The sequence below is a fragment of the Leiobunum rupestre genome, chromosome 1, assembly GCF_980474605.1.
Source record: "Leiobunum rupestre chromosome 1, qqLeiRupe1.1.hap1, whole genome shotgun sequence".
Classification (NCBI taxonomy): Eukaryota; Metazoa; Arthropoda; class Arachnida; order Opiliones; family Sclerosomatidae; genus Leiobunum; species Leiobunum rupestre.
The window spans coordinates 67,058,034-67,084,483 of NC_143384.1; the positions used below are offsets into that span (position 1 = coordinate 67,058,034).

General features: G+C 33.9%; 1 protein-coding gene across 5 annotated transcripts in view; it reads right to left on the reverse strand.

Annotated features, from left to right (window-relative positions):
- Window positions 1-18,699, reverse strand: part of Ca-alpha1T (Ca[2+]-channel protein alpha[[1]] subunit T) — a 106,691-nt gene extending 87,992 nt beyond the window's left edge. For all 5 annotated transcript variants that reach the window (XM_090181006.1, XM_090180999.1, XM_090180981.1 and 2 more), the window contains exons 1-5: window positions 18,456-18,699; window positions 16,866-16,963; window positions 5,550-5,718; window positions 1,242-1,524; window positions 928-1,020 (exon numbers count right to left, since the gene is read on the reverse strand). In XM_090181006.1, coding sequence (XP_090037132.1) covers window positions 928-1,020; window positions 1,242-1,524; window positions 5,550-5,718; window positions 16,866-16,963; window positions 18,456-18,682 — 870 coding nt within the window. In that variant the 5' untranslated portion in view covers window positions 18,683-18,699. The remainder of the gene's footprint in view (window positions 1-927; window positions 1,021-1,241; window positions 1,525-5,549; window positions 5,719-16,865; window positions 16,964-18,455) is intronic.
- Between the last annotated feature and the right edge of the window lie 7,751 nt (window positions 18,700-26,450).

A 26,450-nucleotide genomic window follows, 5' to 3' on the forward strand; every position in this document is an offset into this window, starting at 1 on the left:
AGACAAAGTAAAACAAATACGAAAACGGGTTTAAGTATTGCTCAAACATGTTATTGTTTTGTATCTTGTTTTAAAAAAATTAGAAATATGTTAAAAACACCTTTTCGTTTGACGTCAAACTGATCACGCTTAAACTATTTTAAGCGGTTTGTTCTAGCTCGTCGCAAGATTAAAACCTTACAAACTGGTTTAATTTGATTAAAGTACAGAAAAATATATTTTTGGTATACCAGGGTACACGATAACGCGATTGTGTCTTTAGACCATACTAACAGCAATACCACAGCACGTTTTAGTATTGTTCAAACAAGAATGTTTCGTGTACCCTGGCTTATCAAAAATGTTGAAGGTCTATTGGAAGCATACTCCATTTCGTTTGCCGTCAAACTGAGCACGCTTAACCGATTTTAACGAATTTTTCTTTTTCGAACATCTAGGCACACCCGACGTTGTCGTTCACACTTCAAAGAGCGCTTTAGCTTAACCTCTGTAATAAATATTTTAGGGTTGGTTGGTGGCGCCCATGTGTGAAATTGGAAGCGCTCAACGGCCCACACATATGGGCCTAAATCCTCGTATAAATAGGTTACAGAGTGTTTTGGTGGAAAGCGCACCTACTGATAGGCATAGCCAAATGTTAAAAAATACTTTTTGACGGTAGAGTCATGTTCTATATTATCGAAATCGCAAACCAAGTGAATAAAAACAAATCCAAATCATGTAGAAATTAAATTGAAACTAAAACCAACCCGCCTTAGCACATCATTTTATAAAATAATGAAACTCAATAAAAATATCCCAAGATCTTACATCAAAGCCGGATATCTTTTGGGCTTATTTCTGGTAAATATATATTTATCTAAATATTTTAATTTTTTAAGAAAACATTCGCTTAAATATTACACTATGAGGAAATAAAATTATTACCACAATGAGTAGAACAAAATATATCCAATCCCAGAAGGAGTGAGAATCTTGAATATAATACATAATGTCGGTCCATCCCTCCAAACTTATAACCTGTTTGAAAAACAAATTACAAAAATATAATTTTACGAAATATTGTGAAACATACCTAACCTACTTAACCTGTAACAATTTATTATAAAAATAACTTGTTCGAATAAAACACCATGCACAATTCTTACCACTGTTTAGTTTAGAATGGCACTAATAGCACCTATTAACATAATACTGCAAAGCGTTTTCGTTACAAAGACTATTTTGATCTTTCAACTCACCAAAAAGATGGCTACCCAGGCTAAGCCTATATTGTCGAAAGAAATGGCCCCTTGGAAAGGGTTGCGGTCTCCCGCTTTGCAAGTAACATAATACTGATTCCAATTGACGCAAGAATTGGTACTTGGTTCGTTGGAAGAATTTGGCCTCGCCGGCAACGTACACGTGACACCTTTCACGACTAACGGCGGCAAGTTATGACATCGGTGCAGACCGTTGTCCTTGTCCAAACTACAGATGTAATCGCGTTCGGCATCGGTGCTCAAGTAGTAAGGAGTCACCGGGCTGAAATCATAAAAAACACATCAGAAGTTAATTCATTCAAAGATTAACCGTTGCGAAATATATATGACCCTTAACTAACACCAAGAACAGTCTGTTAGCAAAGGATATTTTCTTTATAGATGCTGGTTTGTTATTTACGACATCGACGTTAGACGCTTATTTCAGCTAGCCGCATCTACTTTAGCTGGAATTAATTATCCTAATCTACGCATTAAGATATCAGAGCGGTTCAGATGGATATAGTAAAAACATATGAAGTGGTATTATCTGCTAATAAGTACAGTTTTACAAGATGAATGAAATACAATACTTTTAAAATCTAGGAAAGTTACTTGGATTAATATCTTTAACTGCGTTTCGACCTGTAAAGTTTAAGAAATATCTTTCTTTTTAGCTGCAAAATTCTTTAGATTGATAAAAATGATATCGAATAGTTATTAAATTGTTATTAGAAAAATAGAATCCTGACTTTTGTGTATTTTAAATTAAGTTTTGATAAACACAAAAAGTCATAACTTTGTCAGGATATAAAGTTATTCAATGACCAATTTTAGTAAATTTCTAACTTTGAGCAGTGTATTAAGGGCTAATACTTTAGATACGAATCCCGAATGTTTCAATGCACAAAACGTTTCCTAGCCTTATCATGAAAAGGTAACATTAGAAATTTTATTCTATCGTTGCGTTTCTAAGATCGTACAGTCTTAGAATTATTATGATTAAATCGATAATATTGTCATCGTAAGCCAATAAGTAGACAACCTATAAGTAGATAATGTTATATGCTTAAATTTATTGTTTTTGAAAACAGCACAACCGCTACAATTTGCAGTCAATGTTTTGACACTACGTAAACATATTTTGACAAATTTCTGCACTCGTTATGTTAGTGAGTCATGCACTGCTCTTACGTGACTGTTATTAAACCTTATATTAAATAATGAAATAACGTAGACAACGGCCAAATTTTAATAAATTTATAGATATGGTTTTTCATTCGCAATTATGGACTATGTAATATTACTTGATTCATCTTTAACGTTTTTTTTTTCATTATTTCAACGAAGGTTCATTATGACTGAAACAAAACCTTTTAACATAATGAGTTTTTCATACGCAAGGCCGGGCGTTTGTTGGTTAAATGTAACATAAACGAGATTAACCATTCAAAAAAAGCAAACGACCACTTTATTTTAATCAACATAACGCAAAGTTTTTTCCACATAAGCCATAGTTCACACTAGCCAACTACACTGAAGGAAAAGCCTTCGCGCTGGCCAAATATTGTTACTACGATATTCTATATCTATCAACTGAACGATGTCTTACTTATATACTTTGACCCTCTCAACATAACGTGGGGGAACTTTCCTGCGGAAAAAGTCGAAAATGATTTTGAGGGAAATTGAACGACATTCTTTTTAACGACAACTACAACTTGATCATCAAAATTACACGGACACCAAAAAACGGACAACACAATTTTCTTTGTGATTAAATGAATGGATTCAATAAAAAGTAAACTGAATACGAAATGTGGTACACTATTAAAAAAGGGGTGTTTTAATGGTATATTAAAGGTGTAATATCTTAAAAAAAACCACTCTTTAACGAAATAAAGGGATTATTATTGTCCCAAATTAAACACTTGAAATGTGTATAAAGGGTGTTATATTACTCCGTAAATTGAGTGATTTAACACCTGGTAAGGGTGTAGCTCCCTTAAGGCAGTAGTTTAGTACCCTAAAAGGAGTATTTTAACACTTTAAAGGGAGTATTGTAGCACCCTTACGGAAGTAGTTTAGAACACTCAAGGGAATAGTTTTATACCACAAACTGTTAACAAAGTAACCAAAACGGTGGACATAAATACCCCAAACAGTGTAAATAAACACCCTAGCAGGAAAACTGCTTTGTAAGGTGTAGAATAACATCCTTTATAAACCTGTTAAGGTGTTAAATATGGGACAAGAAAAAACCCTTAAAGGTTTGAAAATACACATGCAGAACTCTGAAGCTCATTAGACTGGTGCTATGGAACAGAAATTCTCAGGAGTGAAGTCATGGCACTCGTGGGATGAGTAAAGTCATATGGCACCGATCTTTAAGTGTCTTGATTTTGGGATTTTAAAACATAAATGGTTGGATCATACAAAGACAAAATAAAGGGACAGTGTTTAAAATTTAAATTTAAATATTTAAAGCAAGTGTCGGCTCTAGGTGAAGTAGTTCTTTTTTCGACAGATGTCGCTAGCGTCGAAATAAAAACAAGATGCTGAAGCTACATTTTGACTCAAAAGGCGGGACATAAAAGTATGCTTCGCGTTGATTGGCTCGTTCGTAAATTTGTCAATAACTTCAATTATATTAATTGTTTACAATATATTTTATATGGGATATATAATTTACGTTAAAGCTCACTAAGCAGAGTAAAAGTGGTCTAAATATAATACTCTATAATGGCTCTCTGACGACGTTATTGTTTCGCTATTTCAAATTTTAGCTTCCGTTCCCATTAATAGATGGCTCCACGCTCTCCACGAAAGTCATTTTTTTCGAAGATTCGGAGAGTTTCTTGGCCATCTCTAATAACAGGGGCCTTTTCATAATACAGGTGGCAATGATAGAGCCGACAGTTGCTTTAAATAAATTCCGTTTGAAATATATACTATCGGCTACTTAATTGTTCTAGATTAATTATGGTTTTAGATTGAGTTCGAAGACTCGCTCTTTTGTCACCTTAAAGAAAGTTTTTTCTGGCTAAGAAATGGATAGAAGGCAAGACAAATAACGTGCAGCTTCGTAATAATCAACTAGGCTAATACCCTTGGCACCACCTTAGGCTCAAGTCATCTAGCGACTTCTAATGCCTTTAAATCCGGTGGCTGGGTTACTATGCGTAGCAGGGTAGTGGCACGCCCTTCATGCTACGCGAGCTAACAGCTCCCCAAACTCACTATTATCATCAGGTTCTTTGAATTCAGATAATGTAGCTATTAAATATGCTTTTCATTGAGAGTTCCATAACCTATAGTCTGGTGAGATCCTCATATATGTAAATGGACCATATACGGTATAAAAACCTAAATTCTGTTTGAATAACGAAGATTAAAATTTCGTATACTGTTTAATTAAATTGCTCTACCATATGGAATAATTAGCAGGGGAAATATTATAATTTTTATATAATTTATTGTAAAAAGTGGAGAACAATTTAATTCCATACATAACACTTTTCAAATCTTTCTAGGAACTATCAAAGTTTACGGAAAAATGGTCGATAAACTTAAATAATACGTTTCGTTAAAATGAAATATTTTGTCGTTAAAAATAAGTTAAATGTTTCCAAAATTTATAAACTACTTTTAAACATTAGCTTACACGATGAAATTTTTAAATGCACAACTTTGAAAATATTATTAACTAATTTTGCTGGTATTCATCCACTTTCTGTAATTAAGCTTTGCTTTGAAAGTTTTTAGATTTTTAATCTGTGCATGTTTTTCTGTTTAATTTTAAAATTGACTTTTCCTATTTTTTAAAGAGTCTAGTTATAATTAGTCCTAATGATTGATTCGAAAACTTAAAGGTGAACAAAAAGTGGGTTATCTCCTAAATTACTAGAAAAGTTTGAAGTTTAGTGTTATGTAGATAATATTCTACAGACAATAACACAAAACAAGATGCATTATTCAAAAATCTCGCGAAAAAGTTAAATCATTTTGCAAAAAAATCAATTAAAATTCTATTTTACAAACGGTGAAAAAAAAACTAAAAATGCAATTCCAAATTGAAGAAAAAAGATGTATCGCAAAACTTATTAAAGATCAAAAAATCGTTAAATTAATAATTAAAAACTAAAATATTTAAAAAAAAATACGTTTCAATATGGAAAAACTTGTTCATTGGTTTAGGCCAACCTTAAAAAAAAGTACAACTAAATGAGGACGAAAGGCAGTGCCGGATTTTTGGTTTGAATCTGTGCGTAATGTATCCAAATTGAAAACAGAATGAATGCAACTTACGCCGAAGAAACATTTGGTGGTAATTGGAAGTGACATCTTTGCCTGAGTATGCCCGACCAAAGCTGAACTCCAACGATTCCAAAAATGAAAAAGACGAAAAAACACAAAAGAAGCACATTGCCCAGCATCGGCAAAGTGTCCAACAACAACATCACTAATATTCGCATACCTGAAAGAAAAATACATTGGTCATATTAAGTTATCATTCTACTAATAGGTGCTTCATAAAGACCATTCTCTTTTTCTTTCCTTCCCTACGCATGCCCGAGTCACTGAATAAAATATTTACTTGTTTATGTTAATCGTTTATTTTAAAGGCTAAAGTTAATGGCACCTAGGAGCAACAAACACAAGCCTTTACGCTGAGCGTTTTACGGAAAGGGGAAGACAATTTCTAATTTCCCCTAGCGTCTAGCCAATGAATATTATACACAAGAAAATGCACGATTTTTGACGGGCAACGTTCTCCTTGTGTGGGGTGCTGTGTTTGTGGCACGTGCTCATTAATTTGTTTCTCTCGCCAGGCACGTGCTCATTTGAACGAGCCTTTTAAATCGAAATATTAAGAAGCGCACTTCAAAATATAACGCTTTTACAAGTTTGTCCTGCCTCTCTGTAGTACGAAATCTTGTCCAATCACTGAACTGGTTATATTTAAGCGTCTATTGCAATCTCCGTCTCAATTTAAATGTTCGAATAAGTTGATTTTTAATGTGAGTCAGGTTCTTGTTCTTAGTATCTGAAAGATTTTAGGCATGCCACCCCACTTCGCAAAACACGTGATCATTTAGCTCCACCATAAAAATTCAAAAGATACGAAAGCTCTTTAACCTGAAACTGTGCCATTTAAAGGGCCACACCGGCGTTTGAAAATGCAGCCTGAATTAAGCACGTGTCCGTGTCAGCAAATACGACTAATCCTAATCTGGAAAATAGCACGTAAAACCGGTCCAATCCAAACGCCGGTGTGGCCCTTTATTAAAATGAAGGCTCAACCTTTTCAAAATTTAAAAATGAGGTGAATAATATATTATAATAATAAATTTTTTCAAAATGCCTTTCAGCACCTCAACAAATTATCACCTAATTCACCTTATAGAAATAAATAGGATATGTACCTAGGCGATTAGATTTTCTTATTTAAAGGAGAGCTGTCACCAAAACCAAAATTTACGAGGTTTTTTTACAGAAAGATAGAAAATATATTTATAATTATGTCCCTGAAATTTTATAGTTATCGGAAAAGTATTTAAAAAGCTACGCTTCTTTTTCCGCAACCTACATCAAACGGCTCCAAAAATTTTAGAAATCGCGGTTGAACCAACGTGCAGCGCCCAAAGAATGAAGCGGCAAAAATTTTACAAAGGGCGGCGTGTAAGGCGTATTAAAAACACGATTAATTACAATCTACCAATATAACTAGGTGAAAAAGCCAAGGAGAATGTTGTAGCAGACGACAGTTCCAACCGAAAAACGATAAAACCAGGGAAAAGATATTTCGTTCACGAGATGGCGCTGCAGGTAGGTAATAATAATAATAATAATAAGCTCAGCTGATACCCAGGGCACCACCCTAGTCCTAAGTCATCGAGCGACTTTTAAAGCCTTTAATTCAGGTGGCCGGGTTACAATGCGTAGGAGGGTGGTGGCAAGCCCTGCAAGCCACGCGAGCCGACAGCTCCCTACACTAACTATTACCGTTAACCTCGACAAGTTTTAAGAGGTTCTGAGATTCTCGAGTCGGGGGGGGGGGGGGATAAAACACGAAATTTGGTTATACTAGAAATTTTAACGTGCAATTTCTTGTATAACCATTTTCGGACTTCCTCTATCCATTTAAATGGTTTTAAACTTTAATATTAAATAATTTATCAAGAGTGAAATTGTAAAAATATGGTTTGTCAATTGCGCCTTCACCTAAGAACCAAAATCATCGCTACCCCACTTGTATCGAGTGTGACTCTTTTCAAGTAGGATAATGACGCATTTTGAATCTTTAATAGACCTGTCCCAAATGATTTTGCAAACCCATTAATTTCTATTAGTGCCTTTACGTTTGTAATATAAAATTTTACAGGAGATGGCAAACGAATGTCGGCCCCTAACGGCTAATTTCGTTGTATTACGTTGTTTGAAATGAATATTGATTAGTGAATAGGCTTACAAATCAATATCAGTCTTTAGCTATGCAAGGTAAATTGATAAGATCAATTTTTGAGAATTTTTCTAACAGATTTACTATATTTATTCTACCTTGGAGCAACAAACACAGACCCCCACACAAGGAGAACGCAACCCATCAAAAGTCGTGCATTTTCTTGTGTATATTTTTCATTGGTTATTCGCTTTAGCGCCTGCTACCGTCGGAAGGAGGAAATTCAGTAATAGTTTCCCCCCCTCCCACCCGTAAAACATTCAGCGAAATGGTTCGTCCAATAAAATTTGTACACAGCACTGCCTTAGCGTGTTTAAAGGCTAGCTGCGTTCTTCTTGTGCCTGTTGCTACTAGGTTCTACCATATCATTAAATTTATTATTTAAGAAAAATTGGTTTTTATCCGAAATTAACAACCTATACCAAAAACAGAAAAGGAATATAAATTTAATCTCTGGATGTCTCAGGGCTCCCCACTTCCGGTATTTTTATGACGTATGTTTCTTCTATTGAAATATAAACCGGAAGTTTATCAAGGGATTGTTTTTCTGTTTCCTGGAAACTATACAAAGTACACTTTTTGCCCAAAAAATATGCCGAGAATAATTTTGCAAATACCATATTTTATCAAAAACAGCGAAAGCTACTGAGATTAGCATTCACAACGTTAATTACTTGTACGACGGATATACACACGTATATGAAACTTGACTGTGGATCGCCAAGTGCGATCATAAACATGACCGGTCACGGCGGTCTCCGTCCACTCGCCTTAAGCTTTTTGAGCTGCCAACGAAGTTGGGTTATTTTCCTCTTTGGTCGAGATATAAAATAAGGATTAATGGAGCAACGGCAATTAACGAGGCCCCCGACTTAGATTTATCGTCTGGGCTGTAAAAGGCCCCCATACGAAATATTGATTGTTTTGAACAAGGGTTTTCCATTATCTTTTTAAACAATTAATTTCATCCAGCAAAGCGAGGAGGAAGGTTTTCGATTTGGCCTTTTAGACGATCATATCTTTTATATCGTTGAAAGGCGACTGGCGTCGTTTCCTGCCGTAAATATATCTAATCATTGTCCGTAACAGATGAAAATGATTGCTGGAGAATAAATATGTAATAATGAGAGCCTATAGAGAATGCATTTGCTAAGTAATTAGAAAGGAATGGTTCACGGCATGCACACTTTAAATAGTATGTCTGGGAAATAAGCGACATCACTCCGCCTCTTGTTTTAACAAATTCTTTGTTGTTCTGTTTGTAATGGACCATTATTAATAAAGGTGGTTTGTTTTCGGTTACTTCCACAAATTTGAAATATTAATAACTGACCCTGTACAGGCGCCATACTGTTAACTTATGCCTAAAACCATGATAGATTGTCTGATCAAAACCAGTAAATCCCAATAACCACTATTTTACAAATCTAAAAATAATCATTATCTACTTCTGCAATATATTTGTAACAGCGATATCTGATTCTGTACAGGTGCCATACTGTTAACTTAGGGCCAAAACCGCGATAGATGGTCTAATCAAAACCAGTAAACCCAAATAACCACCATTTTCCACATCTAAAAATAATCCTTATCTACTTCTGTTTTTAACTGTGCTCATCTCATACAAATAAATTTTAAACCATCTAACCGAATAAGTATCATCATCGATAACTTTATTTTTCTAGATCGAGTACCTAAACTAAATATTGGTCAATTATCTAGTAGCAAATTATTGTCTTTTGGGGTACTGAGGAATAAACTAACCATTGATATCATCCAGTTATTGTAGTTTCATGTCTTAAATGTGTATATGGAAAACTGAATTTTCTTTCGTTTTTACACGAGCTGATAAGTTATTTTTGCAATGAGCTGGTGGTCACGGCTTTTTAAGTACATTAAGAGGACAAGTGCAAAAACAGTTGACACAAACTGATAAATGACTTTAAAAATATCAGCGATATTTTAGAATGGCTGGCAACGTAAGCAAGAAGGGTGTTAAGTTTTGATTTCGAGCCTAACTTTGGCGGTTCTTCTTCGTCGTATAGTTTGGATGACAGTATTGCTGAACATATTACGTTATTTATATGAAGTTCAAAAGGGTTAATTAATTGGGGATGTTATACCGCACAAAAATAGGGGACTTTTCCGCTTTTATTTAATAACGGTCGCGACGCACGCTCGATGGTAGGTTACAATTTACACGAGACATCGAGCGTGATTTAAGGCACGTGTCAACTAAACGTTAAGTAGCTCTATTTTCAACAGATGTCGCTAGCATCTCAATCAAAACAAGATACTTAAGCTATACATTTTGATCCAAAAGACGGTTCATAAAAGTATCCCTCGCGTTGATTGGCTCGTTTGTAAATTGGACAATAACTTTAATTATAGTCATTTTTAACAATATAAATACAAACAAGGAGAGTACCCGAGGTGTTTATTGCCGATTTTGTTCAAAGTCGGGCGTAATGTAGACCTATATGAGATATGAAATTTCCCAAAAAAAGGAGACGTTGCATTACCCATTTGATTTGCCATGGCAACCGAAAATGTTTTTGACCACTTAAAACAAACATTAGATTTTTTCCTTATTTTACCCAAAAATGTACCAATGTTAGCTCAAAAAAAGGTTCCAATTTATCTAAACTTGATGAATTTTACTTAAATGTGGTGTAGGGAGCTGTTGGCTCGATCGCGTGGCATGCAGGGCTTTCCACCACCCTCCTACGCATTGTAACCCGGCCACCTGAATTAAAGGCTTTAAAAGTCGCTTGATGACTTAGGCCTAAGGTGGTGCCTTGGGTATTAGCCTAGCTGATTATTATTATTATTATTATTAATTACCCATTTCGTGTTTTTCAAATTTTTAAAAAAAATTTCGTAGTTACTTAAGTACCCTGTGAAACCGAAAAAATCCCATTCTTTTTTAAATGGATATTTTTTGGTTTTACGTGGTCAAAAACATTTTCGGTTGCCATGGCAAATCGAATAGGTAGTACAACGTCTCCTTTTGGGAAATTTCATATCTCTTATAGGTCTAAATCACGCCTGACCTTGAACAAAATCAGCAATAAACAACTCGGGTACTCTCCTTGTAAGTAAAGTATAAGCTAACTAATTATAATAATTGTAAATGGTTCTCTGACGAAGATATTAATTTGCTACTTTTAATTAAGGTTTCCGTTTCAATTAATAGATGGCACGCTCTCGATCAGTGAAGTCTTTTTTCGAATAAGGAGTCAGATTCATTGCCATCTTTAATAATACAGGTGGAAGTTATAGAGCCGACAGTTGCTTAAATAGATGAGCGAAATCCCGCCATCTGCAGCATAGTCGGAGTAAATATATCCTTTTTCAAATTTAGTCGATTTAGTTAGTAGTTACTCATCACTTACCTAATAGGTCAGCAAGTATAAATTAATCAAACCTGATTCATAATGTATTGCTAGGGCTAGGACTTAATTTTTGGTTCACATGTCAGCTATATGTGAATTACTTCAGAAATTTATATCGGTTGCTATAAGATATAATGCAATAATACACTTGGATATGTTCGAAATGATACATCCTAACAGGGTTACGAATTGGTATTTAACGGTAGGTAAATAATGATAAATCACGTAACGATATAAAATAAAATAAGTTGTAAAAAATGGTAGATAATGGTAAATAATATATTTCAATGAATTATTTACAGTATTAAAAATTATATCTCAGAACAGATTTTAAGTGTAATGAAAATTAAGATTTTAAGTTTTACTTAATGATTTCTTGATTAACTATATTATAATAATCCACTTTTTACCATATAGTACCCCTATGTACCATAATTTACCCTTATTTACCATATATTATCACTATTTACTACAATTTACCACTATTTTCAACAATTTACCATAAATTACCATCATTTACCACTATTTATAATTTTTTACCACTATTTATCATAAATTACCAATATTTCTCACTTTTTACCAATATTTATCACTATTTACCACTATTTGCCATTATTTGCCACTATTTACCATAATTTACCACTATTTACCAATATTTCCCTATTTTTACCAATATTTATCAAAATTTACCACTATTTGCCATTTTTTGTCACTATTTATCATAAATTACCAATATTTCTCACTTTTTACCAATATTTATCACTATTTACCACTATTTGCCATTATTTGCCACAATTTACCATAATTTACCACTATTTACCAATATTTCCCTATTTTTACCAAAATTTTCAAAATTTACCACTATTTGCCATTTTTTGTCACTATTTACCATAATTTACCACTTTTTACCATTATTTACCGATATTAACCATTATTCTAACATATTTACCACTATTTACCATTAATTACCACTATTTAACATTAATTACCACTATTTACCATTATTTACCACTATTTACCATTACATACCATAATTTAACACTATTTACCACTTTTTACCCATATCTACCACTATTTACGACTATTTACCATTATTTAAAGCTATTAATCATTATTTTCAGATATTCATTACTATTTACCATTGTTTATTACAGCTTACTTATATTTACCATTATTAAAAGTAGAATTTTTGGAAAACAACCTCCTAAGTTCAGCGGTATTTGAATCAGTACAAACGCACCCTAGCACGAAGGAGGGGGGGGGGGGTGCTGATTACCGGGCCCCAACAGCCTGTAGAGCCCAGCTTTGAACCCTTGGCCTCTTCTCAAGTTTCTCACCGAAAACGAATATAGCTATCTATCAAGGTCGGTAAAATCCGGCAAGCTATCCAGAGTTGTAACGTCTCTCAGGGGGCCCGGTCTTATTGTTTGGCCGTGGCCTGGGAATCGGGCTTAGCTCTTTACCGATGATGTTGAGCTAATATTGATACACAATCGATGGGAAACTTATATTAAAGGTTTTTATTAAAAGTATTAACTGGAGTTTTAATGAAGAGTGTTAAATAGTATTTCATAATTTTAATGAATAGTATTTAATATCATTTAATAGTTTTTTAATAGTTTTTATTAAAAGTATTGATGAATTTTTATAAGTATAACAGTATTTAAGAGCATTTATGAAGAGTTTTGAATAGTATTTAATAATTTTAATTAACAGCGATTAATACGTTTTATTCATAGTATTTCAAGACTTTTGTTAGTAGTATTTAACGGTATTTAAATGTTATCTTGTAGAATATTTAACAGTATTTAAATTCTTTATGGAGAGTATTTAACAGAATTTTAAAACATTTATGAAGAGTATTTAACCGAATTTTAAAACATTTATGAAGAGTATTTAACAGAATTTTAAAACATTTATGAAGAGTATTTAACAGAATTTAAAGGTTTTCAGGACTAGTATTTAGCAGTATTTAAAAGTTTTTATGAAAAGTATTTAACATTATTTAAAATATTTTATTAGTAGTATTAATTTTCCGGAGAATGGGAAGTATCCCTAAGTATCGGTGACCGATGAACCTGAGCTAATACTAAAGCACAATCAATGTGAAACAAATACAAACGAATAATACTCAAAGGTATTAGTGGTATTTAATAGTAGTTATCTGAATTTAAGAGATTTTAATAGTATTTAACAGAATTTAAGATATTTTAATATAGTATTTAATTTTATTTAACAGTATTTAAGAGATTTTAATAGAGTATTTAATAGCATTTAACCGTATTTATGAAATTTTAATAGCGTATTGAAAAGCATTTATAATTTTCGTTTATAATATTTAATAGTTTTTAGTTAATGATTGATATTATATAACAGATACATTTCTGAGTCTAACCCTTACCAAAATCGAAGCTGAACTTAAAAAAGGTACGTTTTAATCAACCACAATTCCCTATTCAGCCTTATTTTGACCTTATTTCATGCTTAATTTCTAGCTTAAAGAAGCTTTTCTACAATCGAGATAACAACAGGTTTTAAACACGTGGCAGCAAAATAAACTCAAAGAAGTATTTTTTAAACTGTCTCAGTCCCACAATCATGCATATAACACATCTAATCAAGGCAATAGCCTGATTTAAGACTCACAATTTAGCAGATTAATGAAGAAATGGATTAAACAACCAAAAAGTCTGAAATATTTTTAATTATCCAGAGACTTGGTTGAGTCTTTATTTTAACTAGAATAATCAGCTTGAGTATAAGACTTAATTAAAGCTGCATAGTAAACACTTCTTTTAGCGTACATTTAATTAGAATATACTTATTCTTGTCTCAAACTAAAATGATAATACTAGATTGGTTTTACACTAAAATTAGTTTTTGAGCACCAAATTAAAATTTTCAGTTCGAAATTCCCATATTTCACATTTTTTTTCTCTTCAGGGCTTATAAGTACTCTGTGTGAATTAAGATATTCTAGGACTCGAGCTGCTGATATCACTAAACTAATAAAACCAGCATGCTCCATACGTGAGCTGTACATTTACAAATTATAGTGAAAATATTTTCGGCTATTTTTTGGTGATTTATTTCAGATCTTAATTAATATATATTTAGATAATGAATATTATACACCCGTAAGGTTAGGATTAGTCTTAAATATGTGATAAATTTTTATATTTCGAAAATATTTTTTTTATTTCAGTTTAGTCTAATACTTAATCCCTCATAATCATCGTTCTATCCTAAAATTAGTCCTTTTTCGGTAAAGGTTAAGCTGCATTTTAAACCAAATTCAATACTCATTTTAATATTACTTTTAAAGATATTTTTGCCTTATTATTATTAGTCTTATTTTTTTACACTTGATCTAAAACGAATTGTAGTTGAAAATATTAAGTCTATTTAACGGTCGAATTTTGTCTTTATTGACAAATTTACTTTTAGATTTTACTTTGCAATATTTATTATTAATCGAGTTCAAGTCGTTTTATGATATTAACTTTGACGATATATTTTATCCTAAAGTATTCCTATTAAATGCTTATACTAATCTTATTTTGTGCGAGTATCAAAATAAGTCCTCAAAATATGACAAATTTAAGACAAATATAACTAATTCAAGTTATATTTCAATATGACCAAAACATTAGCTTGAACTTTTCCTTTCAGACTTATTTCTGTCGAAAATCCAACTTAATCCTATTTGATTCTTTTTATATATTAAAATAAGTCTCATGTTTTCGTAATGGCGGCTAAATCGGATCTCATATTAAGCTGCTTGGAGTGCATTCACGACCGAAAACTATCCCTTCGCCCCCTTTGGTTCGCCATTGAAACATAGATAAGTAGCGACTTATGTAGACGCTATTAGTTTTACCTCTTCAATATAAGTCATTTTGACTTTATAAATAATAACCAATATTTTTTCAATCGTTTGCTTTATCTTGATAAGTTTATTTAAGAAGAAACGTTTTTATGGCTTTCTAATTTGTTTGTAGCAGACGCTAGATCATAGGTGCTACCTCGGAGAAGCTAGCGCCGTTACGCCACCTAGATTTGTTGCGGTCGCAAATTTATAAAATATATTCTAGACATATTAGAGTCTGGGTTATGTTTTCTCAATACAGAGAAAGTTTACATTTTAAAATTTATTGGTATTTAAAATATACGCTCGAATATACGTTAAATTTATATTTTCTTATTTCTAATAAAGTAAAAATAATATATATATATTTTTTAAATTTCGTGTGTTTTTAGCGATAAACACTTTGGTATTCTATTTTGAACTTTGTTCAAGACTTTTTCAAATCTTCGATAAGATCGAAATTTGCAGCCATTCTTTTCCTTTATTGCAGTCAATTTTAAAGCTTATTTAGAATTTATTATAAATGGAAATGTAGCGGAGGAATAAAGACGTACTTCGGTTACCAAAAAAAAAACAACTTCTGTGAATTATATATTTAGTCTGAAATTATTATACACGCCGGAGATATGGTTCAGTCTTAAATGTGGCCTATTTTAAAGTCTCGGAAATATCGCTTTTTTCAGTCTAGTTCAAGATTTCATCCTTAATAATACTAGCTCCATCCTGAAGTAAGATTCCTATTTTAGTAAGGGAAAACTATTGACATGGTCACATAATCTGGCTTCAGCCGGACGAAAGAATTTACATTTGTTAGTATGGAGTAAATATAAATTATTTTCACATTTATTAATTTTACTTTCAGGGTTAAAATAACAATTTGATTTAAAATATAATTACTGCATGAAAGAATACGCTTTTAAAAGTTTTTCTTAAATACTCAAATACGTAATCGAGAACTTGACAACTCGACTCGACAAAAAATATACGAATGAAAAAATCCAATTTTATTCTTGATATTCAACTCGATTAGCTTAAATCATTTCTCGCGCAGCTCTACCAATAAGACTCACATTTTTTATCTCATCAGATGAGCTAAATAGTGTTAACGTGTTTTGTTAGCTATGTTATGTATAAAAACAATTACTTAATGGCTACCACTGTTTAACCATTTCAACTTACAAGGTGACTACCCGAGGTGGTTATCACCGACTTTTTTGAAACTCGGGGGTTATTTAGATCTTATGATAGTATGAATATTGCCAAAGGGAAAAGTTGAAATGGGCTTTAGTTTTCCTATGGCAACCGAAAATGTTTTTGACATCTCCATTTAAAAAAGACATGGGATTTTCTTGGTTACCCAAATTTTGTTAAAATTTAACCAAAATTGATAAATTTTACCCAAAATCCTTGATCAATTTTACTCAAAATAGGTGAAATTCATATTTTTAGGTAAGTTTTGAAAATTTATTTTTTTTTAAATTTTTAAGTAAGTAAGTACTCTGTAAAACCGAGAAAATCCCATGATTTTTTAAATGGAGATTTTTTGGTTTTGAGATATCAAAAACATTTTCAGTTGCCATGGAAAAACTAAAGCCCATTGCATCTTTTCCCTTTGGTAAATTTCAAACTACCATAAGGTCTACCTAACCCCCGAGTTTCAACGAAATCGGTGATAACCACCTCGGGTAGTCTCCTTGTCAGTGAAGAAATAACAATTTTAAGATTTTGTTTAAATTTAAACAGAATGGCTTTATAAATTGGATTTTATTAAGCCTGTAACCAACTTTTGCTTGCCCTGAAACGCAGTTTTTCAGTACGGCAAAAACGCACGTTTTAAATTTGAATTTTGCAACTCTTTTTCTACGAGATTGAATTTTAAACAGATTAAAAATACTTACTAGGTATCCTATTGATTGCTCTGAGAGGTCTCAGAACCCTAATAGTTCGAACTGCTGTCAAATTCATGCTTCCTACATCTAATATATACTCTGCCAACCTAAGAGAAGATGATAAATATTAGACTTTACCAAACAACAGATGTATTTATGTTTTTGTATAAAACTTTATAATGGAACGGTTCCATGGAAAAATTACCTTCGGAATAAAGACTTAAAACTTTAAGGTTAATAGTAGGAAATACATTTTTAAATTATGCAAAATGTTTTAAAATTTAACTGTTAAGAGCTACAACATCTCCCAAAATAAATTTAATATATTTTATCATTAGGTATTTTTAGGTATTTTTAAATTATATTTTAGTCTGTAATAGTCTTAGTCACATTCTTTCCAAGAAAATAGCTTTTTGAAGAACTATAATATTTGGTTTACAGGGTTAAGAATTTATCTCTGTATGACCTATTTCGCCGCCTGAGAACAAATACCAGGTAAATTATGGGCGGGTATAATCAAAGAGCAAATAGGGAATGCTTAAAGCACGAGCTTTTTTTTAAAAAAAAATTACATTTATGGATGGCAAAAGACTGCGGTTTTCGCCACTGGTATAAAAAAATTTCCAAGAATTTAAATAACTATTAACAGCTAAAACCACAGACCTAAGTTATGTAGTTTTAGATATCAGGCGACCTTTTTGATGCGACCTAAGCTCAATTCCAGCGGCGTTAAAATTGCTAGTTAACTCCATATTGATTAATGGGACTTTCTCCGAGTTCTTCAGTTTCCCTTCCCAAAAAACTTGTAAAGATTAACCGTACGGAAATATTTAGTGACATATTTAGTGAAGGGAGATTGTGACATATTTAGTGAATGGAGATTGTGACATATTTAGTGAATGGAGATTGTGACATATTAAGTGAAGAGAGCATGTTAAATATTTAGCGTAGGGAGCAAGTGATATATTTAGTGTATGGAGCGTGTGCCATATTTAGTGTAGGGAGATTGTGACATATTGAGTGTAGAGAGATTGTGACACATTTAGTATCGGGAGGTAGTTACATATTTAATGTAGGGAGCTTGTGACATATTAAGTGTAGGGAGCTTGTGACATATTAAGTGTAGGGAGCTTGTGATATATTTAATGTAGGGAGCTTGTGACATATTTAGTGAAGGGAGCTTGTGACATATTAAGTGTAGGGAGCTTGTGATATATTTAATGTAGGGAGCTTGTGACATATTTAGTGAAGGGAGTTTGTGACGTATTTAGTGTTAGTATATTGTGATATATTTAATGTAGGGAGCTTCTGACATATTTAGTGAAGGGAGCTTGTGACATATTAAGTGTAGGGAGCTTGTGATATTTTAAATGTAGGGAGCTTGTGACATATTTAGAGTAGCGAGCTTGTGACTCGCGTGGCACCACAGCACTGTTTAACGCAGTATAAACCGGCCACCTCAATTTAAAACATTATAAGTATCTAGCTGATTTGGGCCTAAGGGGGTGCATGGGGACTAGCCTAAATGTTTTTTATTCTCCTTAATAAACATAGTCTAAAAAGATGGAACACTCTGATATTTGAAAAAAGCCAACTTACCCGGCCAAAACGATAACGCAATCAATGCGGTTCCACTTCTCAACCAAGTAACCTCCTTTCCCCGTCAGTCCCATCGCGACCATTTTGATGACCATTTCGACGGCGAAGAAGGAGAAGATCATGTCGTCGAACACTTCCAGGGTCTTGCAGCGATACGACTCGCAAACTTCGTCGGCGCAAGGATGGTACATGCCCAGTGTCACGCAGTTCAGCAGAATGGCCATCATGCAGATCCTCTCGAACCATGTATACAGTTTATAGTTAAGGAAACCAGATCGGTAGATGTGTTTGATTTAAAATACTATCTTTAATTTAGAGCTATATACTGAGTAAAAAGAGCATTTCTTAGATTGCGAATGAGTTATACCATAAGTAACATAATAACAATAAGGATGACAATTAACGAGATTTACAACCAAACTGATGTTCATAGTTATTACGTAATCGAGATGTTTTCTTAGCACAGAGCCCTCTAGCGTCTAAAATATGAGAGACTTCCGCTAAGCCGAAATATCTGGTTTCCGATAGATAGGCGGAATATTAGGCTCATGTTTTTTATTACGCATGATTCGCACGCGGGCTTAAACAAAGCCAAAGCCCCTCGCGACTCCAGAACGTGCTCTCCGATATAAGGCTTAAATTGTTATCAAAACGTAGTCATCCAAAACGGTGAGTCACGAGAAAAAAGACTCGGTTAGAAAATTAGCATTAAAGCAATAGGATGTGTCATACTTATTCTTATTTTGTTACTTATGGTTATACTTTATTAAAGAGGAACATTTATAAAAAATATTTTGTCTAACACTATTGTCATAAGTAGAGTTACCCCAAAATTAACCACAGAATAAAGAGGGATGGTATATAGAGGGCTTCGTTGCTGTCTGTTCTATGGATATGGCGCCATCTATCTAGTTAGGCCGGATGTGTAAGTTAAAAGTATAATTTTTTATTAAATTAATATTAATAATACTAAAGTATTTACTGCGCTTTTTGGAGAAATGGTCGGTTTCACAATGTAGCTGGTGACTTGATGGCCGTGACCATTTTGTTTATTTTTTAAAGAAATAAGCCTTGGTTAATCGTATATTTATTTTAAAGATTTATCAAATTTTAGCCCTCCTAAGTGCTAGTAAAATTAATAGTTGAACAGCTTAAGCCATCATCTGTCCACCGAAAAATAGCCTAAATTTGGGATACCGGTATATTAATAATTAGACAAATATTTAATGTATAATGGTTTACTGGCGAATAATGAAAAATATGCAACTTATTTAAATGATATCACTCAAATATAATGTCAAATAATAACAGGTGTACCCTTTCTTTATCACCGGAATTAATATAAGATATAAAATGGCATTTGGTATAGCCATAAGTCTAAAATATAGTTCCATAATTTTGTCAGTTTGGGGAATATTTTACTGAAAGCTAGTAATGGAGTGACGTCATCACAAGAAGAAAAGATCCCCCTAGCGAGGCGCTGTCAAAGGCAAGTGGACGCAAAATGGCGACGAAGCCCGTAATGCAGTCGTCTTTTGCGTAGCTCCCAGTAAAACCTTTGCATAGCTCCCAGTAAAACTTTTGCATAACTCACAGTAAAACCTTTGCATAGCTCCCAGTAAAACTTTTGCATAACTCCCAGTAAACCTTTTGCATGTGAAGAGTAGGAAGTGTCACACTTTGGTAACAATATTATTAACTTATGGTATTAACTTAAAATGATTGAAGTGTCCCAAAAATTACCCACCCGAACGAAAAGTCATGAACTAAAAATTCATTATAGTTTAACTAGTATTTGATCACATGTGTAAAATTTTCCAAATTATTTTAGACTATTATCACTTAACTTCATCACCAAAACACACTTCTTAGAAAAAGGTGTTCTTAAATAAGAAACAAGTTACGTAGTTACCGACCAACGAAGATTTTCTGAAAGAATTCATATCATCCTAAGTCCAAATTCCTAATTAAAATTAAATCTTATTTCTATAGGTAATCTTATATAAATGTATGTAATGAAGTCTAAGCTAGGTCAACAACGAAGCTTTATTGGCCATCGGAGCTGTAGAAGTGACATCATGAAGTCAAAGGGGAAGGCGGAGGTAGCTTGGCCATTATTATTCAGAGCGTGTGATCGACGTGTAAAAGTTCACGTAAACAGAGCCCCTGTATTTAATAAAAGGTAATTAACTAACGTGTAGGTTATCTTATAACACGGTAGAAAGAGATTTTTAATATACGAATAGAGGCTTCGCCGCCGCCTACAAGTTCTCCGTAAGCCAGCAGCGCCCTCTCTGTTCGAGCGACGGAGCACGCGGCACCCAAAGCTTCAATAAGCGGCAGTCAGCCTACCGTCTAATTACCGTTCAGCGTCTGCCGATGCTAATTAAGCCGCCCGTACACGCTCGTGACGAACCACTTTTATATCGCCATCTAGCGAGCGCCCATTTTTCCAATTCCCTAGAGAGCGCGAACGAGCTCAAAAACCATCACTAGAGGGCGGACTTCTCTCCCAAGCTACTTGGTAATTACACGCTTGGGTAAAGCAAAGACTTTGCCCGCTATTAGGAACGAAGAACCTTAAACGAAAATTAAGGCCTTTTTGTTAAATCCCGCTCAAATATTTGAATTAAAAAAAGAGACTCAAAAAGATGAGATTAAATGATGAAAAAGAGACGTGCTATTATACTTCGAAGAACGGCCCGCCTTTAGGGAAACCAAAGCTTACAGAAATTATTTACATTAATTTTGACAAAGAAAGGTGTTATCGGATAACGGTGCAAATAGTATCGCAAATTCATTCAATTAGATGGAAGGTAAGGTTAAATGAATGTATTTAACATCATTTTTTGTAATTTAACCTTTAAATCAAATTATCATGTTTAAAAATTACAAAAATGTTGGTCTCAAACAATGTGGTCCTGTTCCTAACCATCAATGACTTTATATCTAATTTTCCCAATAAAGTATTTAATTGGTCATTTTATGTACATAGGCTGTTTCAAAAGGTTATGCAAACATTTAAAGAAGGAGTAGGGGTGAGTTGAGAAGTATATGCCTGTTTTTTCCCCATTTTCCTACGATGAGTTAAAAGAGCGCCAGAGAGCTTCAAAGTGTGGCCTACTAGCCCCTGGAAGTAGGCTGCAACATGCCTACTGAATTGTAAACTTAGAGGATGTGGTCATTTTATGTATAGTTACGTAATGTACTGAATTGTAAACTCCCTTTTTATAGTTAGAACATATTATAGAAATACCTTAGAAATTGTTTTTATTATTTCCATTTCTGAAAATACTGATACTTTTCTTAATTCAGTAATTTATCACAACTGATAACTTTAAAATTTTAAATTACACTATCTTTCAATTTGTTGTTTGAAATGGGACTTTTACCTAAAATAGTTTTTACAATTTATTGAATAATCGATTCAAATAAAATTTGCTTCAAATCGAATTCCATTTTAGCGTATTCTGTATTCCATTTTTAAAAATATTACTAGTAAAGTTCTGAGAGATCAAAATCTATTTAACTCGAAAGTTTGGTTATCAATTTGAGAAACACGCTAAGGCAATTGGAAAAACAGAAAATGTGTGTTAAATTTAATGACATTTCCAAAAATCTAGCTGCTTCTAAGCAAAATAGGTAACACTCTGAATTAATGTTTGATACCGGAAAAGCAATTTGGTTGAAATTAAGTGGCAGGTGTTGTTATTACTTCGGCTACGATAAATTGCCTTTTCTCGTAAAACAATTCGAGTGCCATCCGACGACGACAGTATATTTTATTAACGAGAAGTGTCAACGACAGCCAACGAACTCAAGTATACTCCAGTTTCTACTGGCACTGCATTCACCGTCCTTCTGTTTACCGGTAACACGAGCCTTCGTTACGTTGGTTAGGCTTGGTCTTACCACTACATCGTCAAGAAATTGTTTCCGAATACTTGGAAAGTCTTCTCACAACACCTCAAAATCATTGTCAGAGGTTCCTTGTATTTTGTATCGGTTGGCAAGATAAGGACATACAATTTTAGGAGAGTTTCGGATTTAGTGAAGGATTGTAAGACCATTCTATAAAATACTACTTCTTTCGTTATTTACTTTTGGGTATAGAAAGGTAGAAAGTTTGACCCGATATTTAATGAACCAGGGTGGCTCAAAAAAGGATTATCTCTTGTTGTCTAGATGAGTAGTTGATATTTGATCAAAATCCTACATATTTAATGGTTATAGTCTTATACAAACCATTAAAAATAGTTAATCCACTATATCTCATGGATATATTTCAAAATATACTATCTTCACGTAGGTTACCTTGGCTATTTATTGGAAATCGAATTTATGGGTGACGCTTTAGAAAATACCAAACAAATAGGAATGAACATAAGCAGAATTTTTAAGAGCAAAGAATAAATAAGTTTGCAAGTCCTATCGAAGTAGCGCTATGTTGTCTTTGAGAAAGTGTTTGCCCTGTTTAGCTAGGAATTTATAGAAAGATATATTGACGTTTACGAATAAAATTAAAAATTAAGTAAAATAAATTTAACTTACTTAGGATGTTTACGAAAAATGCATTTCATTTTATTTAAAAAATATTCTTATTAAATTCTGCAGACCCTTTAAATGACACTAGCCCGTAAAAATAATTAAAAAAAAAGGTTCTGAAGGCCATTTTCCAAAATGGCTGAGATAACGTATTTCAAAAATAAAATTCGCGATATCTATAATATATTCCTAAGTGTCTTCTGTCTGTCTGTCTGTCTGTCTTGCGTCTGTTTCTCTATAGGCGTCCGAGCCGTTCAACCTAGGACATCGAAAGTTCTCACAGCTATTCTTATGGCTCAAAGGCAGCGAGTCGTGCTATTTTCATAGATTTCCAATTTGGGTTAAGTTAATTAATGAAATAATGTTAAAAAGCGAGTCGAAAATAGTGTATTTTTGCCCCTGGAAAGGTGCCGTGAATCCTGCAGCCTACATACACCTATACAACCAATATTTTTCTACCTCAGTCAATTTCGCGGCTGCTTCATCGTCACACTTGGAGAATGGAGACTGGGGGGGGGGGGGGGGGGGAGGAAATAGGGTTTTGTTTATGACTCGGTCTTCACGAGATTTTAGTTCTAGCTGGGGCCCGGCCAAAAGAGTCTTCACGGGATTTTAGTTCTAGCTGGGGCCCGGCCGAAGGACGGGCTACCCAGCTAGTCTATACTATATTCCTGAGAGTCTTCTGTCTGTCTGTCTGTCTCTATACTATATTCCTGAGTGTCTGTCTGTCTGTCTGTCTGTCTGTCTGTCTCTATACTATATTCCTGAGTGTCTTCTGTATGTCTGTCTGTCTGTCTGTCTGTCTTGCGTCTGTTTCGCTATAGACGTCCGAACCGTTCAACATAGGGCCTCCAAATTTCTCACAGTTATTCTTATGGCTCAAAGGCAGCGAGTCGCGCTATTTTCATCGATTTCCAATTTGGGTTAAGTTAATTAATTAAATAATGTTAAAAAGCGAGTCGAAATCTATGTATTTTTGCCGCTGGAAAGGTGCCGTGAATCCTGCAACCTACATACACCTATACAACCAATATTTTTCTGCCTCAGTCGATTTAGTTGCTGCGCTGGGGGTGGGATAGAGTTTTGTTTGTGCCATGACTCAGTCTCCACGGGATTTTAGTTCTAGCTGGGGCCCGGCCGAAGGACGGGCTTCCCAGCTAGTGAATAATATTTTAAAGTATTAAACGTCAAAGTTAGTTTCTACCGGCATATATTGTCGAGTTACAAAGAAAAATACTCAAGGTGGAGTATTATTGCAAAAAGAAAAGCCGAAATTGCTGGTCTAATAGCTGAAGTACTCCGCAACCGCTAAATCAAGAAGTGTAACGGAAGGTTTCATAGAAATGGTCCGTGGACGCTGTGGCAACACTAGTTGCGCATCAGCGGCACTTTGAAAGAAAACTTAGTAAAGAAGGAAAGAAAGTAATTCTGGGAGTTTTCAGCGGGCTTGCGTCCGAGGTTTGACTTTCGGGAGGAAACACAGAGGGCGCTGTTAAATCGATTTTACGGCCTTCTCTCTTTTTTAGTACTTGTTGAAGGGAGACTCAAAAAATAAAACAGCCGAGCTGTTGCGGAGAAGCATTCGGTAGAGATCGATAAGATGAAAGCTAGGGGGCGCCATATAAATAAAGAGTTCACCTCGAAAGGACAAAAAATGTCGCGGTCAGTTTCCGGCTTCGCTTTGAACTGAAGAACGAGTCCAATACATCCATTTAAGCTGACATAATTCCTCACAAGTGTTCTTAACTTAAATGCCGATCCATATCCGCAGATGGTTAAGAACGATATGTAATATTCACTCGCACGAACCCGGTTGCGTAATTTCAAATTATTACAGCACGAAAGCGTACGTCTTTAGCAGCGGTTTTATTAAATCACTAGAGCCGCATTCACACCTACCCTCTGACACGTTGCAAGTAGTCCCGGAACGGAAGGATGTCGTCGTGTGAACAGTTACTATTGTCGAAAAGTTTGGTAGCGATTCTTGACGTCTACTAGCTGGTTTTTGTAAAGCATGAGCTTTTTTAATAAAATCGACAATCGTTGATTTTTTGTGCCTGATAAAATTGTTTAAGATTTTTTTAGAAGAAATATTCTTTAAACATTTTGGCTATTTGTGAAACAAATACATCAAATTTCTTCTGGATGCATTCATTTTTATTTAGAATGTTTTAAAACGTTACTCAAATGCGTAAGCAGACGTACTCCTAATTGTATGGCTATACTTGGCATGCCCAATTTTCTTCAGAGATCACTGGAAATCGAACGTCTGAACGTATCGATTTCTTAACGTTACGAACCGCAGCGAGATTGAAACGAGGTGAATCGTTTCCGGGGGTACGTGTGAACGTGGCTTTACTCGACGTCAGTTTATCCTCTATATTTAATTTGATCGTTTGTCGAAAGGGACCGTTCGGAGACAGAAGTGTGATAATTTATATTAGTGAAATTAAAAATTTATTTAGTAAGTCAAAAAAGAAATGGCTTTTGTTTTCATGATATCCTCCTCTTCATTGGGGAATCACGGGACAAACCGGGTGACAGTACCGTATTTACTGAAGGTGGGGCCCTAGGCAGATTTTGGTGGGGGCCTATATAAGGGAAGCATAAAAACGCAAAATTCACGTGTCCCGAAGCGGAGTTTGTCACGAAAATATTGATGTTTTTCTCTTAAACCGAATCAGTGAAAAATCCATTGATTTCATTATGTTGGTGGGGCCCACAGGCCTAATCCTTAATCCGGCAATACTGGGTGCTTCATATTCTTTGTTGAACTGAATACTGTCCTGGTTATATAGTACTGGCAATAAATATTATATATTTTTACGTTAACCTGTTATTATAAATAAATCTACCGAATAAATTGTCCATCTCTTCTTATCACGGAAATAAGTCAGAAAGGTTTTTATCTTCGTTTTTAAAATCTTTCTCAGTGAAGTAGCATTTTATAAAAACATGGAAATCACGCTTCTTAGACCAACATTTTCATGGAACAGGTATTTTGGTTTTCTCCACTTATTTTTGAGTTTAAAATGTTTAGATTAATACCCAAGGCAATATCATATGTCCAAGTCCGCAAGCTATTTTAAATGCCGCGTAGGAGAGCAATTCATGCCACGGACGCAAACAGCTCCCTACACTAACTAATACTATTAACCTCTAACTTTGGATAACAGTTAAAAGGTCAAACACCTTAAAGAGTAAACTCAAATTTAAGTCAATTTAAACCCAGTAGAATTCTAGTTGAAAACTCAACTTAAGACTAACGAACAAAGTCTTAAACTTACTAACGTCGTCATTTTAACTAAGCTATTTTTAAAAAGGTTTAGTCTTTGTTGTCACGTTTATGATGTCGGTTTTAAAGGTCTCGCGTTGGACACTTTTATTTCATTCCTTCGAAATTATACGTTAGTTTTATGATATTTTACACTTACGAGACCTATCAGTCAA